Source organism: Pleurodeles waltl, chromosome 10, assembly GCF_031143425.1.
Source record: "Pleurodeles waltl isolate 20211129_DDA chromosome 10, aPleWal1.hap1.20221129, whole genome shotgun sequence".
NCBI lineage: Eukaryota > Metazoa > Chordata > Amphibia > Caudata > Salamandridae > Pleurodeles > Pleurodeles waltl.
In genome coordinates this window covers 728,546,650-728,563,726 of record NC_090449.1, presented here as the reverse complement: position 1 = coordinate 728,563,726, position 17,077 = coordinate 728,546,650, and the positions used below count along the sequence as shown (strand labels likewise).

At 40.2% G+C, this 17,077-nt stretch overlaps 1 protein-coding gene across 6 annotated transcripts in view; it reads right to left on the bottom strand.

Moving 5' to 3' along the window:
• The window catches only part of ARHGAP12 (Rho GTPase activating protein 12), a 455,441-nt gene extending 439,910 nt beyond the window's left edge, over positions 1-15,531 (bottom strand). For 4 of the 6 annotated variants that reach the window (XM_069211254.1, XM_069211255.1, XM_069211256.1 and 1 more), the window contains exons 1-2: positions 15,395-15,509; positions 13,077-13,849 (exon numbers count right to left, since the gene is read on the bottom strand). In XM_069211254.1, coding sequence (XP_069067355.1) covers positions 13,077-13,769 — 693 coding nt within the window. In that variant the 5' untranslated portion in view covers positions 13,770-13,849; positions 15,395-15,509. Of the gene's footprint in view, positions 1-13,076; positions 13,850-15,394 lie in introns of all 6 variants that reach the window. The other 2 variants (XM_069211253.1, XM_069211258.1) reach the window with 2 other exon arrangements.
• Between the last annotated feature and the right edge of the window lie 1,546 nt (positions 15,532-17,077).

Sequence of the window (17,077 nt, the reverse complement as noted above, 5' to 3'; positions counted from 1 at the left end):
CATAATTCTGCACCCACTCAAGGTCTGAGGCCGAGCATGCATTAAATACGTATTACTGTGGCTTAAATAAATTATATATTAAGTTTATAGTAAGGCACAGCAAAGGATGTGGGTGGTGAGTGGCATCTGATGGCGTCAAGCCAGAGGCCACACCCACCAGGTTCTTGGGCTTCCTGTGAAGTTTTTTGTATTTATTTTCCTATTTATATGTTGTTCGTGTGTATTACTTGGTGCCATGAAGCAGAGTTTCTGGTAATGTTCACCTTTATAAAAAGCACTGGCAAAGCCAACAGGTCTCACCTTTGTGAGAGCTATTGGCTTTGCCAGTGTTTTACCTATGTTGTTCACCAGCACGGCTAAACGTTAGTGTCATAGAGGACAGTGGTGTGGAGCAGCATAGAGTGGAGTGGCAAAAGTGGAGTAGAGTGATGTAGAGTGACAGAGACTGTTTGTATAAGAGTGTCATAGTGTGTAGTCGAGTAGAGTGGCATACACTGGAGTGGCACAGAGTAGAGTGAATTGGTGTAGAGTGTTACAGAGTATAGTGGCGTAGAGTGAAGTGGTACTGAACCAGAGGCATACAATGAAGCATGGTAGAATGCAGTGGTGCAGATTAGAGGGGGGCACAGTAGAGAGGTGTAGAGTAGAGGGGTGCAGAGTAGAGAGGCCCAGGGAGACAGTGGTGCAAAGTAGAGTTGAGTGGCATAGAGTAGAGGAGTGCAGAGTAGAGAGGCCCAGGGAGGCAGTGGTGCAAAGTAGAGTTGAGTGGCATAGAGTGGTGCAGACTAGAGTAGCACAGAGTGGTGTAGATTATAGTGTCAGAGTGCAGTGGCATAGAGTTCAGTATCGTAGAGTAGAATAGTGCAGAGAAGAGTGGCATAGAGTTCAGTGGCGGAGAGTGCAGTGTTGGGTGGAGTAACGTGGCGTAGAGAGCAGTGAACAGTACAGTGATACAGAGTAGTGTGCGGTGACAGTGCGGTTATAGAGCGCACTGAAGTAGAATAAAGTGGTTAAGAGCAGAGTGATAGAGTGCAGTGGCAGAGTGGAGTGGCGCAGAGTGGAGTACAGTGTGTAGAATGTATTGGTGTAAAGTTGATTGTTTCAGAGTAGTGAAGTAGCGAGGAGTGGAGTTGTGCAGGGTAGAATGTAGCTGGGTAGAGTGGCACCGAGTATAATGGCATAGAGTAAAGTGGTGTAGAGTGCAGTGGCATGGAGTGCAGTGGTGCAGAGTGGATTAGAGTGGCATGTAGTGGACTGGCATAAAGTGCAGGGGCATAGAGTTGAGTGTTATAGAGTAAAGTGCATTGGAGTAAAAGTGTATCGGCATAAAGTGCAGTGGCGTAGAATGTAGTGTTGCAGAGAGGCGTACAGTGGAGTTGTGCAGAATAGATTAGTGTGGCCTAGAGTCGTGTGGTGGAGTACAATGGTGTTGAGTAGAGTGCAATGGCATAGAGTAGCGTGATACAGGGTAGAGTAGAGAGGTGCAGCATTAAGTGGCGTACAGTGCAGTGGCATAAAATGGTGCAGAGTGCAGTGGCGTTGAGTGGTGTAGAGTGAAGTGTAGTGGCAAAGAGTGGAGCATTCATGGTGTGGTAGTACACAACCATTACAGAAAACGCATTTTCAATTAAAATAACCATTATATTTGCACAGACATATAGTTTTACTAATGAAACTATACAGTGCAGACGAAAATGTGTAGAGTAGAGTGATACAGAGTAGAGTAGAGAGGAGCAGCATGAAGGGGAGTAGAGTGCAGTGGCACAGAATGGTGCAGAGTGCAGTGGCATGGTGTAAAGTAGAGTGGTGCAGAGTAGAGTGCAGTGGCATAGTTTGGAGCATTCATGGTGTGGTAGTACACAACCATTACAGACACCGCATTTTCAATTGAAATGACCATTGCATTTGCACAGACATACAGTTGTACTAATGAAACTATACAGTGCACAGACGAAAATGTGTGGAAACAGCATCACCTGGTATGATTAGTTTTGATCATATTAAAGTATTTGTTTTCAAAACACTTCGGTGTGGTTCATTTGGGCGTTCCCAATTCTGCTATATTCTCAAATTCTAACAGTTCACTTAAAGGTGGTGTACTAGGAAAAAAAAAAAATCCCTACCCCCAGGATGCCACAATGGTCACATGAATCCTCTCACTCTGAAGTCAGTTTAGAAAAAGTAAACAAGCGGCCTCGGAATTCAGCGCTTGACATTTGACCTCGGTCATTGAATGTACATCAAATGTGACGAGATAAATACATTTGGACCGGTTAAGTGAGTTCATGGAAGGATTTGGTAAACACTGTTTAGGCAACAGGAGTAATGAACTGAACCTGGACAGCCTAAAGCAAATCAAGCCACAGTGTGTGAGTTACCAACTACAAAGCCAATGGTAATCAATGAGTGGAATGCACTCCTAGGTCAAATTTCTGAAAGTCTCCAAGATGTCTTTAGCAAATCAGACAGTCTGGTAGGATGCAACCCAAAAATACACTAATCTAAAGAAGGGCTGGACATGGACTATACTTATGCATCAAATGTACACTGCGTATAGCCAGAGACAATGCACAGTAGTTTTTAGATGCTGCATTTGGCAAAAAGACACAAACGGCGCTCAGAGTCTACTGCATATGAAAGAAGAAATCATTTGTGTTCTGTGGCAATGTGGACTAGCAATTGGACGTTGCCAAAAGGCCACACCCTGCATCTTGAGGATGCTGCACAAGGCAGTGCACAGATGGTTCTGAGCCAAAGAGGTTGGGAGCAGAGCTTGTCAGTTTCTGTTTTTATGCTGTGAAGGAAGGATTGCTCATGACTGAAAAGCTTCTCAAACGGTTTCTCTCTCGTAAATCTGAACTTGTGGCTGGACTATAAATATATTCAATTAATAAATATATAAATAAACGTCATAGATCTTAAAACTCGACAGGGAATACGATGACACAACCGCCCCACATGCATCCTACATAATACACATAACAGTCTAGAAATCGCTCTTTCTGACGGCTAAGGGCTTGGAAAGTATAGATCCTGGACCAACGGAGTTGGTGTTCACTTATTTATGAAATGGAGATGGGGACTCACATTAATAGTCAACTGACAACAATTTTAAACTCCGAATATGTGAAGCACAACAGAGCTATAAATTACGATATTGTCAGGCGAAATTAACAGTGGTAAAAGGGGACTTTGAAAAAAGAGAAAAAAATAAAAAAAAAAAAAAAAAAAGTTAATATTTGTGCTGCCAAGTCTTCCAGACACTTAAGTGGCAATAAAATCTAAGAAGAATTGGAGATTAATCACAATGAGGAATACAATAATCTTTTCAGGCACCAATGGTGCTAACGCTCTAAATCACTCCTGCAGGAACGAAAGCATGCTTTCTGTAGAGCATTCCATAACATGCCCCTGTCAATAGTCAAAGTTAAATTAAATATTCAAAATGTGGAAATCAGTACAGGGCTACTTGTAAATCAGAAAGAAAATGACCCAGTAACAAAAGGCCTAATAATCGGATTTATACAATCCTTGAGTCACAGGTTTGGATCCCTGCAAGAATGCAGGGCCCAGAGAGAACTAACTGCACGAGTAGAAACTAAACCGTCCTCCAAATCCTGTATTCCAACAATGCCCTGCTTGCGCATTTCGCAAAAAAAAAAAAAAAGCAAGCATGCAGAGGGAAATAATGCGTGCACCTACATTTATATTCTGGATCAAAGTATGGATCTCCCATTTATTAAGAAGAACTTCCAGTTTCCAAAGACTTTGGAAAGCTGCATGCAAAACGCAAGCAAAGCACTATTACAAGAATGCAAGTGTTCATTCAGGCAGGACATAAAATAAAGAAAGACGTTTCTTAACTAAACAAGGAATCACAATTAAATAGGACGCCATGTTTATTATTCTGTTTAAATAGACTGGGAAAGCATAAACAGATACCAGTCGGGCAACACACAGTAGAGATGGAAGACTTGTTTGCAGGAGATGTGCCATTATGTCTCAAAGTTGTCGAATTAAGTAGTTTACTGGAAACTAATGAAGACATATGTGGACGCTACCACGAAGATACTGCAAGGCGTTGAGTAAGGGTCCGTTAACTGAGTGTGCAGTGGCTAGACACCAGTAGAATATTAAAACTGCAATGCCTGTCTGCAGGAGACAATGCACAACACCACAGTAGGAGGATGACATCATCCGAAATGCATTGCAGTCTCAGAAGATGAACATACAATGTGTCAGTGTGTAACGGCCTCATTGTGCTTCAATCTTTCTGGATGGGGGCTGCTGGCTTCGTTTAGTCACGCTTTCACAAGGGCGAAGAAAAAAAAAAAAAAAGGGAGTGCAAAACTGCTTTATTATTTAAAAAGGCAAATTAGTTAACGGTAAAGATTTTAATTGTGCTACGGAATAACGCAGTGTAGCTTAAAAATGGCATTTCAAACCGAGACTGCCATCCTCTATCAGGAAAATAATGTATATTACCCAATAGTTAAGATACACATAATTCCACTACATATTACACGGTCTATAAATCAGCTACAATAAAAAAGGTAAATGCTGATCAAAATGATTTCCAATTGCATTTCCAAGTGTATTTAGGCTGAATGAAACGGAGATGTAAATGCCAGATTCCTTTTAATAACCTAAAAATGAATGGGAAATGTCACAGAAAAAAAAGAGGCATGAATGGGTCTTGCTGCGTGCATGCAGGCCTAGAACTTAATGTTCTGGCTACACACTGAGGGCAAGAATGGCAGCTTTCTAAAAGCATTCATTTTTCACAGCGGACTCCTGCCAAACAATGAAGATTATTGAGAGAATTATATTAAAAAAAGCACGGGGGCTGCTGCAAAGTCGAAGGCTGGCACTTGTAGAACTCCTCTGAATCATGCAAGCGTGGCATTGGCGACATCATTAATGCCACTCACTTAACCCTCCTGCCCACAGCAATGTCAAACATTTTAACTGTCGTTAATTGGATTAAACATATGGAGAGAGGCTGGGAAATTACCTCATCCTATAAAAATAAAACGCCATTAAGGATCACCATTGGTAATCCTTTGCAGTAGTCTTGAGGCTATGAAACAGAATGGTGGCCATGTAATAAACGATTTCTAAACGTTTTCCAATGTAATACATATCAATCATTGACAACCTCAACTGGGGGTGGAGTGAGGTCTTGACACAAGGAAAGCTAAAAGAAATTGTCAGCCGCCCCCGCCCCCCAACCGGATAACATGAACAGGCATATACTGCAAAAGGAAAATACTGGACACCAGGAGAGTACTGCTCAGCTTGTCACGTCATTCGTCACAGGCAAACAGCCTTTGTGGATACCACTGCCACAGGATTATCTTGATGCAAATTGGCTTATAAACCAAAGAGGTGAGCGTTCTACTTAATAATCTATTCTATTCTGAGCCCCGTTGTACAATTCGGTTTTCATAAGCCAAGTACAGTTCTGCCCTTTAAAAAAAATAAAAAAAAAGGTAAAAAAAACGTGTCTTTTGTTTTTGGAGAAGCGGATTAAAAAATAGCTTTCTCTCTGGGCTCCTCATTCTGCTCAGCTGGAGGCCTGCAGTCATAGCAAGTTATTGATACCACGAGGAAGTTGTGTGGAAGCTGGCCTGAAACCCAATCTCGAAACAAGTTAAATAAAAACACGAGTTATTTTGGTTTGCCATCGGGATGTATTCCTCTGATCCCTCCAGCTCAACAGGTTATTTCGTTTACTAAACGTACAGCTGGATTAAATTTGTGAATAAACTCTCGCTACATTGGCAACTGGTTTAAGCCAAATAAAAAACATTTAAGATTCAAGATAGTAATTGATTATTGTTGCTATTGACAAGAATGCCCATATCTTGCAGTTTTTACCTCTTTCAATGCATAATTTGGTTCTCACACGTAACGTATCAATATATCACTAAGGGCTTGATGTACTGATTATATAGACTGCACACTGACTTTTTGTGACCTGCATTTTATTTTGCGAACCAACCAATGGACCAGTAGGTCAGTTCGCAAAATAAGGAATGGCAGGGGGACACAGAACGGCCTGCCTACTTAATGTTAATTAGGCAGGTTGCAAATTCCATCCCCCTGTGATTGCAACAAGAAGGATGGTGGCCTGCAAAAAACATCTTAGCACTATCCTTCGAATATGTATTTCAAAAAGGAAAAACCTTTTTTTCTACTTTTTAAAGCAGTCCCGATTTCCTTAAAAGGAAACTGGTTTGCCTTTAAAAAAAAAAAGAAAAATTATATATATATATATATATATATATATATATATATATATATATATATATAAATAAACACACATACATATATATATATATATATATATATATATATATATATATATATATATACACATACATACATACATATACATACATATACAAAGGGCAAAAGATCCCAAGGGGGATCCTTCCAGGTTTGTGAACAAGTTACCGCTCCAACTTGGGAGCTGGTCACTGATCAATGGTTTGCAACTGGAATTAGTGTCACAAAACACTGCTATGTACCTTACCAACTCACAATCTGGAAGGGCCACCCAAAACACGCGCCTTCCAAATTGTGACTTTTTGCGGATTTATAAACCCAAACTGTGCCAAATTATGAAATGGTTTTGAAAGAAAGAAAAAAAATAGCTTGCAGTTGCAATTCCTTTAATTTAATGATTTGCAAGGTTTGTGGCTGCTAAATCACTTAGCATATATGGCTTAATGTTCCTTATTTAGAAGGTGATTGAAAATCAAGGGAAAAAAAAACGGATGACTGTCAAAATTATGAAAGCTCCTCAACGTGCATCATTTAGCCATGTGATGGAATTTGTATTCGCCATTGTTTGGGAATGGGGTTGGCAAGTTATGGAACTGAAGCGTACACGACTAGAGTAGTGACTCAGTCAGGAACTGAAGGGACACCTCCGACTGCATGTTGGCAGATGTGGATTTGGAGGTTTATTCCCTAAAATAACACAGTGTGCCCCAAAAGAAGATACATTTGTTATTCTGAGTATTTTAAGAGTGGAAGAGTGGAAGGTGTTTTTCACCAGAGGTTAGAATGGAGCACGAAAAACGGAGTTCACATGACTGTCACTATCCCCAATAAAAAAAAAAGTAACTGCTGTGTAGGGCACTCTTTTCTGATGTGTGGCCATGAACTTAGAGATAGGATGATGTTTTTAATTCATACATTAATTTGGTCTTTGCACAGCAATAGATAAGGGTCTGATGTATGAAACACTGGTCGCAAATTGCAACCAATGAGGAATTTTGCTAACAAACCTATGTACCAATAGGTAAGGTCATACATTTCTCAATCAAAATCAGCCACCATTAAACCTACCTCATCAACTTTTGTGAGCTATGTTGCCAAATACAACCTACTACGACTGATGGCCATCACAGGGATGGTGGCCTACTGAGGTCACCAGACCACCATGTCTGTGATCAGTTTTTAATTGGTTCTAATGAGACAACCAGCTGGATTTTATAATTTCTGGGAAGTTATTCAGTTGCTATTTCTGCAAACGGTGTATAGTTAACTGGAAAGGTTGCTATTGTCTAGAGCTCCTAAAGTAGCAGTATACAACCCATATGATATATGGGAGGGTTTTCTAGAGAAGTCTATAGATGAAGGGGAGAGAGGAGAAAAAAAAAAAAAAAAAAAAATGGTTTTTAGGATATCAAAGGGATTTAAAAACAGACAAAGTTATTTTGGAGAAGGAAGCAGAAAGATATAGGAAAACACACACCTAGAATCATTTGCGTTCGTATGTGTGTAATGCCTACAGAAAATACATGTTTATACACCATGAAAAGAGAGAATAATGTTTGGTACAGAAAAAAAAAAAATTGCTGCATAATACATTTTAGTTTAACACCCGTCTGACACATTACTATTCGGCTAGTGATTTATAAAGTAATCTGATTAAAAAAAAAAAAAAAATTCAAAGGTTTATAAGTTACTATCTTATGGTACTTTTTTTTTTTTTAGGTCTGACTTTTAGACTGCTTAACTCTTCTCGCCAGACTATTGTTTTTTCAGAAAATTCATCCATTACAGGTGCACAGAGGCTTTTGGTCAGCGGGCTTCAACGATCTGTCTGTTGAGCTCTCATTCACATTTTGATTTTCTGCCCACTACAGCATGGGGTAATGAATCTGCCCACTGCCACTGGCTCCCTTCATTTTGAATGGCTGCAGAAAGCCTGTGCACACTGTTCAAGTGTCCAAAAATAATTATGTTCCTCTGAGTGACAAAGTTTGTTCAAGGTGTGCTTTTTTATTATTTTGACTTTAAGCACCAGTTATTTATTTTGCTTGCACTTCATATGTCAGATGGAGATTTAGTTTCCATCTTTTTATAGTTGTTGTTTTAAAATCTGTTAGTAACATTACAACATTGTAGCTGTCTGCAATATGAGTGCCCTTTAACCTTGTCTCCTTCACAAACAATTATTATAAAATCCAAGGCACAAAGTTTATTTTTTAGTTTAAAAGCATAACTAGTAAAACAGCCACAAGAGTAACTGTTTCATACATTTAACATTTTATTGCAAGCACAGGGCAGCCACATTTATGGGTTGACATGTTTTGTTTAAATCTTGAGGGTTGTTTGGGGCAATTTTTCATGTTGGTATCAGGGAGGAAAAGATTACAAGCTGGCGAAAATCTGCATTCTATCGTCACCATGTTTCTGTCCTACACCACAGCTCCTTAAACCATGGCAGCTGCAGAAGAGTACAACCACATCAATGTTTAGCATTGCTTTGTTGGTCCTTATATAAAGGACATGGTCAATTTACTTCCAATAACTACAAAAGTGGCACATACTGATCTATACAAAAGTAACATTTTAGTGAACTGTGCAAATACGATGTTAGTTTCTCTTTACTGCTTTGATATGGTGTAGACCAAGCTCCAAGAAGCTGTACATATTTTTTAGACGCAGGAGTCTCTGAACATGAGTTTCTGTACGTTATAGAGTATTTTGAGGTACTTTTGAGACCGCATTACAGAAGACTGCCTATGATGGGAATAAGACAGAGAACCTGATTAGTGCAGCACTATAAAGCATGCAGTACAATTACATTGCACAACTCTAAATAGAAACACTTGGGTACAAAAGCCGAAATTTTGATCCAAGTACTCCGATTTCAGCTTTTGAAACTTGGCTACTAGATCACATCATCACCTGTGTCTTTAAGTGGCATCATACACGGGAAAAAATAAATAAATAAATAAAAAACACTTATCTGAGATGACCACCCCAAGCAGAAACAGCAGGTACCCAGTCGAAAAGTACCTATATGCTTTTCTGATGCCGAAACTTATTGAAATCTTGCAAAAATGTAGGAGTAGAAATACAATGGGCATTTCTGTAATATCCACACCAAACAAACAGCTCTCTCCACCAACATCAGGTCTAAATCAGTATTCTCCAACGTATTGGTACCTAGTTTAATCGATTTCAGAAGGAAGGAATGCAGAGTCAGCCCTTCTGAATTTGAATCTGTAATCTTCAGAATCCACAAAGATCGCTGAAGCAAGTTGATCAACCAACTGACCTCCAAACTAAACAGGCTTCTAATATCTTGAGGACACGAAAGCAGGTGTCTAAAACGTAACTAGGAAAAACAGCAAGGGCAGTCAAACCTATATAGAAGCTAAACAGAATTCTGAATAAAACTAAAACCAATATAAACACATAGTATTTAACAAAAACGTAGTCTACTACCGATAAAAATGTGTGAAAAGAAAGTAGAGCATGTCAAAAAGCCAAAGACATACATGATCCATTAGGAGCACCTACATCGACAATACAGAAAGCTGATTAGCTCTTGCAGGGAAAAGGAAAGTTCTATGTAAATATCAGAACAATCCTGCTGGTGTTGCCATACTGCTTTGAATTAGATTGAAGGAACGTTCCAATTCTAAATCAGCATTTGTGTAATCTAATCCATCAGAACTAGGCTTTTTAACGTTTTTTGTACAAGTCAAAAGACACATAAAACGAAGAGCGTGGCAAGGTGATGTTAAAGGGGGTTCTTTATAGTTCCCCAATCATGTTGCTCTGCACTCAACTCATTTTTGACACCCACTGGTCCCAGTCTTAAAACAACAGATGCTTTTCCGGCCTTCGCCAATAAAGCAGGTTACTAGTTCCAGGGAGGTCTTGTCCGTCAGTTCTTAGACAGGCCTACATTCCTGCTGCATCCTGCTTCCTTGCATCATCCAGTCGCTGAAAACACCGACAGCGGACCTCGCTGCTAACTTAAATGAAAGACAGTCAAGCAGGATGGCAAAAGAAATCAGTCCAGCTGCCAGGATATACAACAAACATCACTGATGTGAGGCCAGAGGCTGATAGTGTGCAAGGGCATTTGGTAATTTCCAGACAGGTCGCTTATTGCCTTTAAGTTCTGCTAGGGCTGGGATAAAGTGTCAATATACTACATACAGAGTGTCATAATAGACGGAGTCCTAAACCTACTGCCCTTGTGAGGTTCCAGCTTCTTCTGGAGATGTTTAACTTACCAAACGGTCTAAATATCAGGTTGTCTAGAATCATCCTCACTTCTGGAATATTAATGCCCCACTTTTGTTATAGCCATCATTCAACCCGTTTGGCGGGGCAACCCAATTCGGCAGAGAATGCACGTGAGGCCCAGAAAGGTGCACTCATTTAACTGCCCCGCTCAGTATGATCAAGATTGTGAAGCCAATATTCAAACTGCTTCCACTGTCGAGAACGTAGCTACTAGACTGTATCTTTATTGGAACGGACAACAGACTCTTTTTACCAATGGTCGATGATACACTAGCATTGGTTGGAACGTAAAGTGGACTTAAAAGACCATACTTACAAACTTGACTAACAGAAATACCAAACATGATTGCTAAGGACAACTCTCAGAAGGTCGGGAGCATGACTTTGGATTTAAAAGCAGCAATAAAGTAACAATGGACTAAATCAAAATGCTTCTAATATTTATTTGATATTTTAGCACCCTACAACCATCTGTTGGGAAGTTAAATGAAGCTTCTTAAAACTGCCTGCCAATTTAAAAGCAACAGCAGACAGAGAAAGGTACCGATTTGCGTTACTGCACATAATGAATGACTCAGAGAAAAGAAAATGTGCCAACATCAAGACATATTTCCAGAAGACTGGCAGATTTAACAAATAACATGACTTAGCGTGTTAAACAGCTCAGTGTTTTCATCCACGTGCTGCTGAAATCTGTGTGTGACCGGCAGGTCGCAGCTTTGAATGCCAGCAGGGCAGAGTTTGCCTATTGCAGTTCTCACGTAGTTTTACAGGCAAAAAAGCTATGGCTTTATTCAGGGTTTGATGGGCAGGGTACCCTGTGAAAAACATGGTGAATTTATAGTCCGAGATATTACAAGTGCAATATAATCAACAGCATCTCAAGTACGGTGGATAGGAATCCACCATATTTCAACATACTGCTCCGTCCGCAAAACTCGAAATAAGATCAACAGATGAAAATAACTTAAACTGAAACTTCAGAGCAAGCGTTCTGGTGCAGAGCTGAATAATCAAAATACATACATTATGTAAAGCAGAGTATCGCTAGGCATCCTTCCAAGTTCAGAGAAATTAAGATGAGTGGACACTGGCCATTCATTCAATGTGTTCAAATTACTCTGGAGTTCAGGCTGAAGGCAAACTGTATATTACAAGCCTAATAAAAGCACTTAGAGCGAACAGGAATATACTACCATTGCATGGCCTCTAATGAGAGGCAAAGTGAAAAGATTTAAGAAGATATGATACTTCTTGCACAAGGAATCAGCACATCGATGCATAAACTCAGCAGCCGCCTGCAATTCCAAGGACGAGTTTCCAAATGCGCTGGAGATATTAATCACATTAAGGAGACAATGGAGGAGACGAAGACATCCGCTATGGTGCAGTGAACATTAAGGTAAAACACTCAAGGCGTTTGGAAACTGGACTGGGTAAAAGTCTACAGAGAATGAAAAACGCTTTTAAATACAAATTAAGTCTTATGTATTCATTTATTTATTTTCCGGCATTGTTGGCTCACGAAATAAAAGGAATGCGACCTAAGAAATCAGGTGGGGATGCTGTCTGACAATTGTGCGAGAGCATGGTGTCCACTTCTGAAGTGTCAACACACCAAATTAGGAAAAAGTCGGTTTAAAATGTCTGGACTCTCATTAGCTCATTGACACACCATTTTCTATTTGGTTAAGCCTGCAAATGAGTAGCTAGTTCAACCTGTGACAACTTAAACATTTTTTGTAGGCTTATGTTTGACAGGCCTTTACAATTTCAACCTGTGGCAAAATTCTTAATGTACACATTTAAGGTGGAGGAGCTAAGCAGGACAGAGCACATTATGGCTAAAAAAAAAAAAAAGGTGCAATCGGTGGGTTGTTAACATTCTGAATGTCTACTGGTGGGAGCACTGCTTCTTAGGACTAACAAACCACAGTTTGCGTTGGCCTGTACACTTCAATAGAGACATGAATGCTACCGCAATTTAGGATCCTTCATAAGGGAGGGGTTTTAATATCAAGAGAGTCAATCTTCATCATGGAATTCACGTCTCATGCTCACACTTTCCTCTTACTACCACAATAGCAAGGCCCAATACTGGGCTACAGCAGATAAAGATAAATGTGCACAATAAAGAACCTCAGTTTCTCCATATTAAAATCTAATCATATTCCCAATAAGCATAACAAAAAAACAGAATAGATTACTAGAGACAATACAACAGAATATCACTGTGCACTGCAAAATACCCATTCATAAAAAGGGATGTGAATACTAGAGTTCAAAATTTAAACACCAAAGCTAGCACTCACAGCAGTTACAGTAGTGAATGTGGAACAGCTACCACATGCAGGTCAATCGGTATATCCAGTTATGAGTGTAAATAGTAGAAGTGAAAGGAAAAGTGGAGTCTTAACATTAAAATGATCTTTAGATACTTTCCGCAATGGGAATCAAAAAGATATTCACTGTCTAATAATAAAAAATAAATAGAACACCTGTAATCTTACCTGCAGCTGTTCCGTTGAACTACTACTGAGTTCATCCCCAGATTCTGAATCTTGAAGGATTTTTTCTGATCCTTCTCCAGCTGAGTCACATAAAGGTTCATTCAAGAAACTTGTCTTCTCTACCTCGATGAACTCTGGAAGAGGGAAGTGTGCCACTGAAGGGCTCCGACTGGTCGTCTTAGGCGAGTGCAAGTCATTAGTGAGTTTTCCATTATTTTGGACAATGTCCAAACTCAGACCTCGTGTCTGGCCTGGACTAGTATTGGGCCCTAAATTCTGGCCTGGACTAGTGTTCGACCCAAAATTCTGATTGGCATCACGAACCAGATTGGAGGTTTGACTAGGAGAGGACTTCCCAAAACTTGAGAGCTCTGGTGGCTTGTTCACATTTTCAGATGACCGCTGTAAACCTGGCATGAGTTTCATAGTGTTGCTTGATATTAAGCCAATCTGTTTTGGAGGGGGCATTAGTGCTTTGCGCACTACCTCTTTAACATACTGCGCTGGTACATAGAAAGGTTTCGAATTTTCATCCTTTTTCACTTGCCACCAGTCATCATTAGTCTTTTTCAACAAAATGTACCTTTCACCCTCTTTTATAACAATCTTTTTTCCTTTTGAGTCATACTCATAATCGTATTCAACTTCGATGTACATAGGAAATGCTAAGGTCTTTCCAGCTTTGTCAGCCATTTTCCTTTAAAAAAGTGCTTCACCTTTTCAAGGGCAAAGTTAGCAGCATTCTGACTCTGGCTTCCGTTTTCCCAGGAAAGCTACGTAAAGACAAAAGTAACATTTGTCACACATATTTCTAGGGGAAGGAACAAGTTTTAAAGACAGTCCCAAAAATAAACATAAAAACTGACTGGAAGAGAAACAAAAGAATAAACAATTAACAAGAAAAGACACTTTAAAAAAATTATTGCAAGGAAAGCAATATATCAAACCAATGTCATAAAACCCTCTTTGAAACAGTAAACAGAGTCTCAAACAACAGCACTCTCTCATAAAGGAGGGGAAGTAGATAAACATACTGTGTATTGTGTTACCACACATTTCCGCCATATCACGTTGAAGTGTGGCCATCTATTACTCCATGGAATCTGAAGTAGGAAGAGGGCCGGAGACAAAAAACGTGGTAAAATGTGTAAAACGTATGCACAGCAAATGCAGAATGCATCCTCAGTTTTGCTCGTGTTACTAATTTCACTAGCGCTCTAAGTCCGGTGTAACTCAACACCTCCGATTGCATCTACATTTTAGTGCACTGTATTATTTCTAACGAGTTTAAAGTCCCACTTTTAATGAAAGTCACAATACGAAAACAAATTGGGTTCTTGAGGATCACAAACTTGGATTACAATCAACTCCAATGCAATACGTTGGACCTATTTAAAAAATATATAAAAGCCTGTATCAGTATTTTTCCAATCGAATGCATTTTAACAGAAATATGAAGTTGTCCGAGAATGTAAATACCACATGAATGTCGACTATTTACCTTACGTGAGGGTGAGCAATGCGAATGTCACAGGTTTCCACGCATCTCTATCACCTTGGATATCTTAACTAAAGCAAAAACACTACCCATCAAATTATGCAGATGCCTCCTGTACATATTGTTTTATCAAACACTGGACATCAACTCAGTCCTTCCGTAAAACGGTTCACATTGTACAAAAAGTACAGAAAAAATGACTAGTGCCTTTTTATTTATTTTTCAAGTGCATTCAAAGTTAAAAGGAGCGCGTGTTATGACCACAACAACACACTACTTAAAAGGTGGCACATTAATGTATAAAATAGCTTTTGGCAAGACGCATCTTTCCATAAATCATAGAAGTTCACTACCAATGGATTTTAGTCCCCAAATCTTCGGTTTCCTGAAATGTAACTACTACATAGTATCGCACTCCCACGCGTTTAAATAGAAAATTCGGGGTTGTCGGGTATTGTTAATTCCCGAAGAGCCTCCCTGCAACTTTGGCAAATTTAGGACACACATACTAGAAGAAAAAAAAAAACAGGGTTGCGAAGACAGTCTCTTTTTCTTAACTTATTGGCACGAGCTAAGCTAACTAGTCTCCAAATAAGTCATTCACCCTCCGACAATATGTAATGAATTCGTTTTTAGCACTGAAGTAGAAGAAACACTGTTATATTCGCCGAAAATAACTGCAGTTTGCTCTGATTCGCAATCTCGGTCTATCTACGCCGAAGTGACCAGGCTGTGCCTGCGCGGAGGGTCCAATCTTCAACGCTAAACAAAAACACATCAACGCTTTTGTTTCTAGTGAAACCGCAGATCTCTAACTTACGCTGATTATCCATGAATTCAGCCTCCTGGCCGTCGCCCGTAGCAGATCTTTTAACGGATGTCATTTGTCCGTAATGCTAGAACTTCCGTGTTGAATAAGAACCAATCCCACGACTGAACATATTCTGGAAATCGCCTGGGAGTAGGCGGTGCTGATTAAATTTAAGGTCACCTAGGATTTTCGCATTGGGTGCACCACAGCCAATCCTAGTGCGTCGTACAAAATTACGAAATGTTGATTGGCTGTGGAGAGGCACGTGCTTGTGCCCGACCCGTCCTCTTATAGTCGGCCGGAGCCACCCATCTTCAAGCGATCGGGTCTAACATTAATGCTCCCCCGAGTTAACCACGCAGCAGGCGGTAGTATTCTGTCTAGGACTGGGCAGACCAAGTTGTTTGCGCTGCCGCCTTCTGCTGTTTTATATAGGAAGTAGTATAGAGTTAACCACGCAGCAGGCAGTGGTATCGTGTCAGGGGCTGGGCAGACCAAGTTGTTGGTGCTGCCGCCTTCTGCTGTTTTATATAGGAAGTAGTATAGAGGGAAGGGAGGGCGAAGTAGGGCCCCAGGTAATCTAAGTGAGCGATGGTTGGACCCTGTCGCGATTTGTTCACGACTGACAACAGGGCAGGCCGTTTTGGTGTTTGTTCAGTCGGAGGTGATAGCCTACCCAGTTCAGCTTTCATTAAGCCTATTTAATACAACTGTTGTTGATTTCTCTTGAGTAATACCAGGATTGTTAACTCTTGTATTCTAGATCACTTTGTTAGTATTAATGACCTTATACTGCTAATTTAATTATAGAATACACTCTGGCAGTGCATTTTCGTCCTGCCACATCACATTTAATTTCATTGATATGAATTTCCTTAGGGTTTTCCATTTTCTCACCTCCATGTAATTACCAATCTTCTCTCTTTTTAGGGTCGAGCCTGCGTTGCATGCGCTCACGCATGCGTATTGCAGCGAGACGCTTTAGGTATTAGAAAAGGGCTCGGAGCCCTGTTGACGTCACGTCAGTGTTTTTCATTGGTTCGTGGGCTTGCCCATTAAAATCTGCTCGCTTTCATTAGTCGAAGGCATGTATACGTCCTGCCTTTTCCGGTGGCTAGCCCTCCTCGAGCGCATCTACCAAGTACAGAAAACATGCGAGGTTCGCTGTTTTCTGTCCGGCCCATGGACTACTTTTTTTCTCTATTTTCCTAGCGCGATTTCGCTTGGCAGAAGTCGAGCGCTTTACACAGTTAATTGCAGTTTTTTGAGTCACATACATAAATGTACTTTTGCCGATAGGTGAAAAGTCGGGTTAGGAGTTTACAACGCTATCAGCTCTAACATGAGCAAACGCAAGATCCGTTGCATTGCAAATGCTTGTTTTTATTCTACCCATTACACTGTTGCAGATGTGACACTCACATTATGCTGGAACGTTAGAGCCATTGTCAAATAAGCTTGGAGAGGTCCATGCTTGAAATACAAGTCTGAAACATAATTTTATGGCAAGACCAGAGGCTCCTATTGTGCTAATTCTTTTCTTTATTTTTGAACAGCAGCTGCAGTCAAGAAGAAACTACAGAACCCATAAGGTGAAACTGAAGTAGGCAAAGGGAAACGAAGAGTAGTTTAACCCAATGCATCAATCACCAACGAGCAGTCCCCATAATACCTGTCTTGACTGAGAACAGC